General features: G+C 43.6%; 1 protein-coding gene across 1 annotated transcript; it reads right to left on the minus strand.

The window, feature by feature from the left end:
* Positions 1-421: 421 nt before the first annotated feature.
* On the minus strand, positions 422-11,271 carry dok1b (docking protein 1b). The gene is made up of 5 exons (XM_079370777.1): positions 10,873-11,271; positions 4,429-4,752; positions 3,651-3,750; positions 3,294-3,466; positions 422-2,735 (listed from the first exon to the last, which is right to left on the minus strand). The coding sequence occupies exons 1-5, from the start codon at positions 10,927-10,929 to the stop codon at positions 1,350-1,352; spliced, it is 2,040 nt and encodes a 679-aa protein (XP_079226903.1). The 5' UTR covers positions 10,930-11,271; the 3' UTR covers positions 422-1,349.
* Positions 11,272-12,953: the final 1,682 nt, after the last annotated feature.

Consider the following 12,953-nt stretch of genomic DNA (forward strand, 5'->3'; position numbering starts at 1 on the left):
GTTTCCCCACTTTCCGTCGTGTTTTTTCTGCCCTGTGTAGTCACGGTATCTCCCTGCAGTTAAAATGCAGAGCGTGTCTGACACAAACCAGCCGCCATTAGCCGTCTCCAGAGCAACCAAACAACAGAACTAATGCAGAGAGGGCGAAAGGAAGGAAGAAAGACGAGGAAGAATGAAGGTCTTTGTTTCCTTTTGACGAGGCTCAACTATAACGGTGTGATTAAGTGGATGGAAACCGACTGAAACAACAAAAACAGAGCGTGGCAGACGGGGTGAGGTGAAGGATGAGGTCAGACTGTTTTACTGTCCAGGACAAGAAGACTTTGAAATGGTAAAAGAGTACTTGTTGACGGTGAGTTGAAGTAGTTATGTAGCGACGAGAGAAGCTCTCTAGTTAACAGATCCAGCGGAGAGAAGTATCTGCAGTTTTTGGAGGCATTTTTATTGGTTGTATTTACAGACAGCACTGCTGTTTCTGAAACATACTAACACACATACAGGGGAATGATTAGTTTCATATTTAATTTTTGCTGTACATAGAAACATAAAGGATTCATTTATTCACCTGTGCAGGAAGTGGCCTCTGTAATTCAACGGCCACATGGAGTACATGTGACGCTTAAAGACCCAGTTTTCACGCTTCTTCCAGAACATTTAACATCAATGTTTTTACATTTATTGGATCCTCAAATACAAGCACATTGCATGTTAATATCCTGGGCTGAGAATAATTCAAACCTCTGAGTTTTACTGGGATTCAGGAAGACAGATCAGGCCAGAAGACACTATCAGAAGACAAAGCTTCTTTTGGTAGATTCCCCGACTCGAAGTTGGTTCTCACCCGCTGAATCACAACTCCCTGCTGTCACGAAATAAAAAGCATGTTTCACAGTCCCTTCATAGTTAAGGCATACATTTAGAAAAGAAGAGCCAAGCCGCTCTCCCTCCTTGTTAAAGTGAAGCCTGTCAGCCGAAGCTCCTTTGGCAGACGTTTGGTGTGTGTGTGTGTGTAAGAGAGTGTGTCCAAGTGAAGTGGCTGGTTTCAACCACACTGTGGATCGGTGCGCCAATTATGGGTTTGACCACGCAAACACTCACTCTTTCTCAAACACAGACACACGCAGAGGGTGGCCCTTAAACGGTTGCACTACATGTTTCACATGCTTGCATAATGTGGTCTTCTCACAGTCTGGAGCGAATCTCCTCTGAATTGATCTATTGTCTTCATTGATGATTCCACAGACTGGAGAAACGCGCTCAGGGCCAGGACGAAAAGCATCGACCAAAACTTTCTTCTCAGTGTTGTATTTTCTTTTTATTTTCCCCGAAGAAGAAAACCATAAAGGACGTCAAACATCCCCCAAATTGTCATAGATAATATCAGGGGATCTCAACGACGGAGTGTGTTGCTGACTGTACCACGAGTCGGCAGGTTGACTTTTCTGCTTCGAGACTTTGCTGTACAGTTCCATCCCATTTCTTCCACCTTCCCCTCTCCCGCGCCAAACATTGTTATTGTTGTTTACATTACTGCCAGGGCCTCCAAGTTTCCCAGGTGGCAGAGGCACCGGCTCTTTGCGAGCAAAAATGCCCCTGCTTGGTTTTGGAGTAGTGACGGGTTTGGGCCACCGAGGCGCCGGCGGTTGTGGCGCGCCTCGACTCAGGCCGAGCTGCGGTGGAGAGTTTCTGTGAGGCTCTGACACTTTCCCCTGGGAGGGGGCGCTGTAGTTTCCTTCGGGCAACTCTTCCCGTCTCCTCTGACTGGGGGGTTCCAAACGGGCCTCGTCGTATATACTTATCCCTGAACTGTCTGGGATAAGAACTTTGGCGCAACCTTCCGGTTCATCATAAATGTGCTCGACGGGAAGAGCAGGAGTTGACGAAGCCCCTTCTGCCTGACCTCCTGGGGGTCGCCTGTTACTGTTGGCCCCTCTTCCTGCTCCTGCAGCTCCATTTAGACTCAGCGCGCTCGTCTTCTGGCTGAGCTCGAGGTTGATGCGATCATACACGTGCGAGTACAGGTCCGGCGGCATCCTGTGGTTGCTGCCTTCATGGAGATGTTCCGCTTGGACACCCCCACCCAAAGCCTCGTCTCCGACTGGTCGTTGGCGTGGGGTGGGCACTGGATATGTGCACAGGTTGCTGCTTTTGCTTTGACCCTTGATGCTGTCCACTGGGTCGGAGTAGAGGCTGTCACTACCCAGAGGAAGGCGGACTGAATCTACAGGCTCAGAATAAAGACCTGCATGTTCATTAGGCGAGGACAGACCTTTAGTTGCTGCCTGCCCCCTAAGGGCCTTAGGAGGAGCCATCTCTCCTCCCAAATGGCTTAACATGGCTGGTGGATCTGGTAAACTCCGCCCTTTGTGTCCCGATGTTCCCTGCCCCCTTCCTCCATCTCCACCTTCTCTCTTCCCGAGCACTCCGTCAGCAGAGCCTGGTTTGCTGCCTCCTGAATCCCCATCCGCCTCCCGACTGCTGCCGCTGCTGCTGCAGCTGTCGCCACTCCCCGTCGCCATGCCGATAGGAACAGCGTTGCGTATGTGTTGCAGAGAGGCCGGGCAGTCCGCATCAAAGTTGATGGGGAAGCTGAGGTGGCGCTCCTCCACCAGCGCCTTCTGGGACTGGATGGCCTGGTCCACAAGCAGGAAGATCTCGTTGCCTTGCTTGGTCTCGAAAGTGAAGTTACCGGGGCCGGAGTCGCAGCGTCGGCCCGCCTCAAACGAAAACATGACCTGGAAATCAGGAAACGTAAGAAAATGAAATTTGTTGCAGTTTTTTAAAGTAAAGAAGCTACTGCACTTATTCTGATAATTTATGACTTTTTTCAGTAACAGGAGAATGCTGCTTCCCTTTTCCACTGAACTGTACTTGTCTGTTTCCTCAGCGTTTATATTTTGTTACTTTGCAGCATTTGTTTACTTTAAAATCCCATTTTCAAAGGCTTGTTCATTTCTGCAAATTCAAACACCAGTTTTGTTCACTTCCTTTTCTCTCTGGTGAACTTCTTCCATCAACGCTAGCAACATGACACATGGTGTGAGACAAGCCTTTTAAGGTCATTGGTTAGTTCATCATCTTTGCATCGAGGCATTAGAGATCGAGTATTTAAAAAAAAAAAAACAGACTGCAGAGCTAAACGTTATTTGTGACGCCCGGCCTCAGACCACATGTGCACAGCCACTGCAGCCAAAAAAAGAAAGAGTTATTTCCTGATTACGATCAATCATGACTGTCTGGTCTTAAATTGAACACAGAAGTAAACCTATCCTGCGTGACACATCATCACCCACCCGATCTCGCCCGTATCTCCTCAGCAGCTTGTAAGGCCACACCATGACGTTCCTCTTGGTCTTCGGCTCTTTCAAGATCAGGACGTCGTTCTCTGCTTTCAGAAAGTAGCTGCCCGTCAGCCCGCAGCGCTCTGAAGCCTCAGTACGTTGAACGCTCACCCAAAACTCGTTCACTGCCAAGAGAAGACAGGAGGGGTGCTCGAGCTTAGATTCATTCGAGTTCTTTCAAAATAAAATGTTCATATTTGTTGCGTTTCATTCTAAAGCTGTGTGCGTTCCTGAAAGTGTCTTTAATCTTCATTTCAAGGTTGATTAAAAATAACATCTCAAACGTGCGACACACGAGACTCTCCCTACCTTCCTCTCTGGAGTAGTAGATGAGGTTTTCAGACATCTGCAGGTCCTTGGCTCCTCCAGAAGAGTCGGCAGCCGCACTGTCACCGCTGCTTCCTCCTCCCTGAACAACACAAACAGACACACACATGTGGGATTCTTAAAGCTTTCAGTGACAGACTGTTTACACACAGGAGGGTTTTTTTTTTGTTTTGTTTCGGTGTAGGTGTCATAATCAAGAGATATAAATGGGATGGTGTCCCAGTGTGACCCTCTGAGGGACGAGAACAAAGAGAGAAGCTGAGTGTGCGACGGAGAAACGGAAGAAGTCTTCCTCGCAGGAAACTCCCTCTGGCTTCCTTTCTGCAAATATGTGTAACATTGATGTTCGTGTGTGTGTGTGTGTGTTTGTGTGTGTGTGTGTGTGTGTGTGTGTGTGTGTGTGTGTGTGTGTGTGTGTGCACACAATAGAAGATGAGGCCTGAATAGGGACCACATGGCTAGCTGGGAAATTTTGAGACAAAAACAAATGTTCTGTAATCCCAGAAGGAGACTAAAATAGAATCTTTTTTTTTTTTACTTAACTCCACAGATGTTTTGGATTTCATTGAATTCTTTTGTAAATTCATGATCAAACAAAAAAACGAAAACTGTCCATCAGAGTTTAAGACGAACATAAAAAACGCTCAAACAAGTTTTTAAAAAATATCGACACGCTCAAATCTTAGGTACGGTATTTGTTGAAGTCGGCATGCTGTTTGTTTTTCTTTGACATAAGAGGAGATGAAAAGTGTGAGCACACCTGGAAGGCGATGTCACACATGGTATCCATCCAGTCTTTAGCAGCACTTTTCTCCGCAGCAAACACGTGCATCTTGTCATTGGTCTCCACGCAGAAGGCCGACATGTTGTCTTTGGGACAGCTCTCCGTCAGCGCCGGCAGGATGGAAATGCATTCAGACAAGCGGATGATCTTCTTGTCGAGTTTTCTGGTTTTCTCACTGGAGCTGCTTCCCGAGCCTCCGCTGGCCCCGGCTCCTCCTCCCGACGGTGAGTCAAAGAACTCAAGGCGAGCGATGCCGTTTTGACTGGCTGGGTAGAGGACGAACCAGTTTTTCTTCCATTTCTGAAAGAAGGAGAAGAGAGAAGAATCACTTAAAGCGTCCCAACTAATCATCTTACCGAACAATGGAACGAGTTTTCCCTAGAGCTACTTAGCATGTTAGCATCAGTCAAAGTGTTCTTTTGCATTCTGGGTCTGCTGCTTAAAAGTTGTGGTGAACTCGTGTTGCTCTCATTAGCATTGTTGTTAGCTGCGACTTAGCAGAAAGTGCACATCGCACAACGACACGGACGGTTTGTGCGGAGAGATAAAGAGAAAAGAAGTGACCTCTGTGTTTCCAACGTGATGCGTGAGCTGCCTCGAGTGTCTGAGATGTTAACAAACACAAAACATAAACTGTGAAATATTAAGTGAATCAATTATCTGTCATTTGGGGCACAGGTAGCCGAGTGGTCACGTCACGTCAGGCTTAAGTACAGAGGTCTTCATGGCAGCAGACTGAGGTTCAGATCTTGGGCCTTTGCTGCATGTCAGCCAGTCTCTCAATATTTTCATTCTTACAACATGTTTGTTATGATGTGCAGATAAGATATTTAACAGGACGACTTGTTTTGTTTATTGACACTAATCCCAAGAGCAGCTAAGGACATGTCAAAGTGACATTAGCGGAAAAAGATGAGGTGTGAAAAGAGGGGGGGGGAGGGGAGGAAATAGCAACACGTGAAAAGCAGTTTGCAACCAAAAATGAAAAGCTGAGTGTGATGATAGATCAGTTTGAGTCAGACCTGTCGAGACCCTTCCATTAAGATTTACCAACTGTTTTTACAATGAAAACAACACCTTCTCCTTTATCTCTCTATCAGCAAAATAAACATGAGACCACCACTAGAAACGACACGAACTCAAAACCAGACCACAATAAAAACTGCAACAAATAGCCTGGCTTCCTCCTGAAACTAGAAATCATTCATTTTAGCGTTCAGCAAGTTTATGATTCACATTCAGCACACTGACACTGTCTGAACGGTTTTCTATGATGAATTTATGATGAGAAGAAGTCTGTGTTTTAAAGTAGGTGACAGGTGCTTTGTCTTTCCTTTCGAGCAGAGGAGAGGAAGCGACAGCGAACAATGACCTCTTCCTCTGCAGGGACAAAAACAAAAGGACATGACCAAAAGACGTGACACGCACTGCGGACATGATGACACCCGACATGTTAGATTACGTGCAATCACTACGAAGACGAGTCAACACGCGATAACAGTGATAACTGCGACAGAGAGCCGTCGCACGTTGGGAAGTTCCTCTCATCCCGTCGTGTTTTTGTGTGTTACTGCCCATCATCACGCTGCGTGTGTGTATGTGTGCGTTTCCCCTTCACGGTCAGAGAGCGGCGTTCTTCCCATCAGCGGTCAATGCTTTGGAAATCCTTCGACCACCTTTGAAAATGTGTCTCAAAGAACAAGAAGACACTTCCTGTGAGAGTTGAACAGAACATTAGAATGTGCAGAGACCAGGGGATCGGTATAACGCCACGCTGCCTCTAATGAGACTCAAAATAAAGAACAAGGACACTAACAAGGGCTCAAGCCTGTCCCTTTAACAGTTTGGGGGATATTTAGTTGACATTGTTTTTGGAACAGACGTTTTTATTTGTCCTTACTGCACATTTTTTAATGTGTAGAAGTTGCAGCTCTGTTTGAGTTTCCCAGTAGGACGTGACAGTGAACCAGTATGCACAGTGGCATGACCCTGAATATGAAGCAGGTACATGTATAGAAGTGTGTGTGTGTGTAAGTGTATCAGTGTCTGTGTGTCGGTGTGTGTGAAACTGCTGCTCCATATAAGGCATCAGACCGTTATCAACCGAGTGGAAATTATGCAAAACAAGATCTTGAGAGAGAGAGAGAGAGAGAGAGAGAGACTTCCTCACTGATCTGCTGCCTGTTCACGAGAGCTCAAAGTGCACGTGGAGTATAATGGGCTGTGGCTTCATGTCTACATTGGGGATGGTTATTTATTATGCTAGTTGAGATTAGCTTCGTGTGGTTCCAGAAGAAAGACGCTCGGCTGAAGGGTCGAAGGAAGAGACGACCGTTTGGCCTGACATAGATTTATCTAAATGAGCCATGAGACAAAGACGACACCAACCACGATTACATCCTGACATCATAGTCTGATATGAATAATCGCTCCGTCCTCGGTCACTCTCTCTCTCTCTCTAGCTTCATCAGTGACTGGCTGCTTCTTAGAACTGAAGGCTGCAGTGAGAATGCTTGCAGTGAGGCGGGATGAGCTCGGCCCGCTGTCAGAGCTACACGGTTCTGTAAAGAGGTGCTGAGAATGATCCTTCTATTCCATCGAGTGTGAAGGAAACATCTTGATGCTTTAACAGGAGGAGACACAGAATCTATGAGCACTTGGCTTTTTTCTTCATTTAATAAACATTGCTCCATCCTTTAGTCATTTCTTTTGTTATCTAAGAGAGAAATGAGCCTCCACAGCGGCGGGCTGAAACTGTAAACAGTCGACGACATGAGTCAGAACCTTTAGCGTTCAGTGTTTCCTAACAGTCTACCACAGTGAATATTATAACAGCATGTCAGCGTTTGTGTAAATGAGATGGTGTCACACCTCGATTCCATCTGCAGAGGAGTGTGTGCATGTCTCATGAACTGCGGCGTGTCGGTTCTTTGTGTTTAATGTGTGGCCAAAGCTGTTACCACATCATGGCTGCTGCCTTTCAAAAAAAAAACAACAACAACAACAACAAGTTCAGACAAATGTTGAGCACCTCAGAGGAGCTGTGTTCAAAGTATTAAAGCACAAAGAGAAGCTTTTCACTTCTTTTCATGACTACCTGAAACAAGAAAGGAAAGACTCTACAGAGAGGAATATATCTGCTCAGTGATACTTCAGTCAGCATGGTGATCATCAGAGTACAGCAGTGCATGTTTTGTATCTACACATTTTCATGAGCAGTAAAAAAAAAAAAAAAAAGTGGGTGAGCAGATAGAGAGGAGGTAACACGAGTTCGGACATCGTATCATATCCATGCAAATAGGAGGGAAGTTAAACTGAACAGGCCGGTGAAGGATCTCCGTTAAACCCACAAGAGCGGAGGTGAAGCTGAATCCTACTTGTTATTTTTCTTCCCCACGATTTGTCTCTGTCGGTCCCAAACTCTGGAACGATCTCCCACTGCACATGAGACACGCCCCCTCCCTGTCCATTTTTAAAACTCATCTTAAAACACATTTTTATTCTTTGGCTTTCAACCCAGCATGAGACTCTGTTCTTGTTTTAGTGTTTTTATTGTTTTTATTGTTTTAACCCCGTTAGTGTTTTACTTATGTTTTATGTTTTGTGCTTTCATCTATGTACAGCACTTTGTTTGGCTGTTTAAAGTGCTTTATAAATAAAGCTGAGTTGAGTTGAGTTGAGTTGTCATGTTGTAAATCAATATTAAGATAAATAAAATAAATAAAAATAGTCAAAATCAAATCCCAGTTTCCCCCCGTGTCCAAGCTCACATACACACCAAGAGCAATGAATTATTCCAACCAACAAGCCAAATCCAAAAGATACTCCGACACCAGAAAAAGGATGTTCTGTTTAAAGCCTTATCTGGGTTACTTATGAATCTCTCCAGCAGCGACAAAGCGCAGAGTTTAAGTTAGGCCGACTTTCAGAAATCTGTCAGAACGTATGAAATCAAAAGGAGCCTTCACGGTGACTTCTAACTCTGATATATATGTTTGTGCTTCAGTATTTCTTTTTCCACTGTGAAGCACACAGTCATGCGCTTCTTGTTTAAAACACACCGAGCGTACAGGGAGAATCACAAACACTCCTGCGTTATGTCATCTCGTCTTTCAGCTAATGATCTGATGTTCCTCACATGACGAAATATGATTCGGCATGATGTGTGATGAAAACACGAGGAGAGGACAAATCGCAAGAAATAACGACTTCTTCAGAAACGAATCGCTGCAGTGACGCCTCGAGGTGTGCAAATCCCAAACTCTCCGGACACACCCAGTCTGCTCAGGTGGCAGCTAGCTCCCTTTATCGTCTACCATCTACGAGCAATTGCAGGTCTGAGCATCTTGGACGTGAGTGTGTGTGTGTGGGTGTGTGTGTGTGTGTGTGTGTGTGTGTGTGTGTGTGTGTGTGTGTGTGTGTGTGTGTGTGTGTGTGGCTGACAGGCACATACAAGTAGAGGCAGCTTAGCTCTCAGCAAACATCATTTAAACCACTCTTTTCTTTTTTCTTCGTCCTCCATACTTGAACTTTTAATAATAAGCGCAATCAGTCCAACACACATTTTCTTTTTGTTCCTGCTTCAGTGAACTCAAAGAAAGTGATGCAGACTCTCAAACCTGCAAACATGAGTCTGCTGCATCTTCTACAAATCTCTGAAGGAACGTGTCATACTCCAAAACGATCTGTGGTGCCGTTTTCTGTGACAGACGTCCACAGTTTGTTAAACTTCCCAACAACGCTGACAGACTGCAGCCTGAACTGCACCAAACACAGCACGTCTTTCAGGAGAGAATAACACATCTAAGCACGAAGGAAGTTGTGACAACTGCTACAATGTTCATACATAAAGAGTTTTTAAAGGGGTTTTAAAGGGTTTTTAGGCTAAGTAAAAAAAAAATCATTAGCATTCCTAAACATAACAAATTGAAACAAAACTCTTGTTCGGACGTTGCAACTACTGCTCTCTTTTACGTCACATTTTCCAAAGCAGGTTTCAAGCCTATGTGAGCGTGTGTGTGTGTGTGTGTGTGTGTGTGTGTGTGTGTGTGTGTGTGTCTACTGACAGCTCTGTTGCATAATAAACCCATGCAGCAAACTTCACAGCATGTTTCAACACTTTGAGCTCAGCCCATATTGAGCTTCCTGTATTATTCTTTACTAATCTCTGCAGCTCTTTTTTTTTTCTATCTCTTCATCTCGTCTGTTACAGGCCGCACAGATAACGGTGTTTTTTGATCAATGCTGCATTCTTCTTTGGCCCGTTTTTCTTTTGTTGTTTCTGCCGTTTCTACGAAGGCGTTGGAAATGTTTTTGTGTTGTTTGTTTTTTTGTGTGTGAACATGAATATCTATTGTCCAGTGCTGAAGTCAGAGCAGGAAACAGGGCCAGAATGTGCACTGTTGATCTGTGTCATATGACCGACGAGAGAGAGAGAGAGAGAGAGAGAGAGAGAGAGAGATGAAGAGACAAAGACCTTCTTACATATCTAAAAGACTAAATGAGGTTTCAGCAGCAGTGCACACAGACCACAGGCAAGGTTGCACAGAGGCCAAGGACTCCAACAACGCAGACACAACCCCACACAGGCAGGTATTATAACTCCTATTTAACTATGTCACATGTCACTATGCTCTCTAGTTTGTGTTTCACATCTGCTGATTTGTGTTGTACCAGCTCATAAACATGAATCCATATTTCCTCACACACAGCATGTCACTCCGAAAGCACCACATCAAAACTTCTTCCACTTCAGTGCAATTCAGTGATCACTTCCTCTCTCTCTGCATTTACTGGAACTGCATCTTTGAAGGCCCTGGGCCCAATGACTGACCTGTTATTGCTTTATTTTATCGTGATGTAAAAGACATCTCTTTTGTTATCAACTGGGAACAACACAAAGTTAACAATGATGAGGAACTCAAAGACACATCTTTATATCGTTTCCGTCCCTCTGCTTGTTCCATAAAACACCAACATAAACTGCTGGGAGGATTTGTAGTGCCTCTATTTTTATCTGAGCTGACATGCACAGCTATTATTGCCCCACAAACACATGGGAGCACTTTATCACTCCTCAGTCTTAAGTCACCAATAACATCAGTGTGCACAATTTACATTTGCACAGAAGACTGTTTAAAACAGGAAGAGGCTTTATCCCTCTTTCTGTGCTTATTTCCTCAAGAGTCTTTAGAGTTTACTCCGACAGTGTCTTCGATGGAGTTGAACAACTTTTTCGTGACCTTAAAGACCTTCCTCTGCTTAGAAGTGCTTCATATTGCATATTACTTTGCTTCACTTAAAACTTTTCATTTTTATTTAACACCTGTAAAGGCTTTATGAAGGGTTTCTAGTCTCTTTGTCCTTTCTGTCATCACAAAAACAGTACGGTTTTTTTTTCTTTATCTCTCATTGACTTACCTTGCCAAACTTTTGATGCTGCACATAAAGCTGTCCCTCCTTAACGTGGGTGTCCATGCCCCCCCCCAAACACCCCAGGGCCAAGCGTCTGTCGGCAAGACGAAATGTGACTTGAACTTGACGCCGAAAGAAAAAGAAACACTTTTTTTTTTATCTCCTCACAACTTCCCCTTCTCACCGCTGCGCTTCATCTAACGCGTTCAAAACGCATTTATCGTTCTGCTCGCGCACAGTTTAAGTTGTCATGGTTAAAATTTAAAATAAATAAATAAAGGTCCTCAGTGTCGCTGGGTGGTCCCCCACAAACTAAGTCCAAATACTGTCCGCGAGTCGCCTATCTGTGTCGCCTCTCTCACTCCTCCTGCAGGGCTGGACCAGTGGAAAGCGGCATTTCAAAGGCAGCAGGTAACTTCCTGTTACACATTTCAAAATAAAAGCTTAATTTTAAGAAAAAAACCGTAATTCTCTGTGTTCACCAGTTCTTCATAGGTTCATTATCACATTCTACCATTTATAACTTCATTAATCCAACCTAACTTAATTCACCATAACTCTTTATTTCACCCTCCAAAAAGATTGTTTTGAATATTATAATACAACACTTTAATGATTGGTATGATTAAAAATTAACTTATTTACAAATGTCACCACAATATTAACTGGTATAATGAAGGATTTCAAACAGCATTTTGATCTACGAGACAGAATCTCAAAATGTCAAGTCCCATCTGTTTTAATTTAGATTATAGATCACAAAGAAGATGCACGTGACGAAACGTGTTTGCAATTGATCAGATAAGAGCAAAAAATAGTCACAAAGAATCTGAAACATTAGAGATCGTGGACACACTGGAAAGATGGGTTCATGTTCCTCCGATTTGAAATCCTGCTTCCTTAATTGGCCTGGAGGAATTACCTACTAGACAAATCACAACCCCTAGACTGCAGATATGAGCACACAAAAGTAGTGATATTGATTTGGGTATTTTTTCATTTTACAAATTACAAATGTGTTATTAGGTATGTGCTGGCCTACTAAAGCACAATAATAAGGTCAGCATGCACTTTTTCTTTATCTTATGGGCCTTACACATTCATTTCATATTTCATTTCTGATGCTGGACCAATAATAAAGATGTTATGTAGGGCTGTATGCTATTTGCAAGTTGTTCATAACTAGGATAAGAGAAGCAAGACATTATAAGTTGAGGCGTTTTCATGTCATTGTGCAAAATATCATGAGAATAAAAAATACAGGTTTTATTTAAACATGTCTGAATGTAAAAGTGGCAATAATTGAATTTAATAAAGGATGGGTGTTTTGATTCAGTTGGAAAAGGTATATGTCCATAATGTTGTATTTTGAAATCCGGATTGTTTTACATCCGGTTTTAATACAGCATATTGACGCACCCTTCCTCCAGGAGGAGTGAGCAGCGCGTGGTGAGCGCACCGTGCCGCTCCTCTACTTCCTCTCCTCCCACCTCCACATGATTGTGTAACTTCTCTGTTGGTTTCAGCTCTGCCACAAACTATCTAACGCAAACACAAACTATTTGAATCGTATACACTGTATACACGGATACCGTTTAATTTTGCAGAGACATTTTGTACTTATCATTGAGCCTATATTCTCACAGACCAGTTATCTGCCGAAGCTCCATTAGGAGATTGTAAAATATTTTTGTGCAGCCAAAGATTAATACTCATGTGTTGCTCCCAGAAATTAATGTGTTGCAGATGCCTCCTGCCGGCTCCTCTCACTGTGAAGTGTAGACTCGTTGGTGTTTTCTGTTTTCATACCAAAACTTTTGTCACTATTATTCTTGACTCGTAGGTGTAGATTTTTCTATCATGAGTCAGGACACAATAAGAAATCATTATTTTTGCCAGCGTTCCTTCACATTATTAACTGGGCCTAAATCCCCTGTGTATCAGTCTGTTAATAAAAAAAAAACCTCCTTGAAGTATGCAAATCCTAAAGTATTTTCACATTATTAATATTTTCTGCAGAACTTCATCATTTTCTTCTTTAAGTCTGTCTAACCAACATCTTCGTCAACAGCAGGCCATGACGAGTA

This window comes from Symphodus melops (assembly GCF_947650265.1).
Source record: "Symphodus melops genome assembly, chromosome: 20".
In the NCBI taxonomy this organism is placed as follows: domain Eukaryota; kingdom Metazoa; phylum Chordata; class Actinopteri; order Labriformes; family Labridae; genus Symphodus; species Symphodus melops.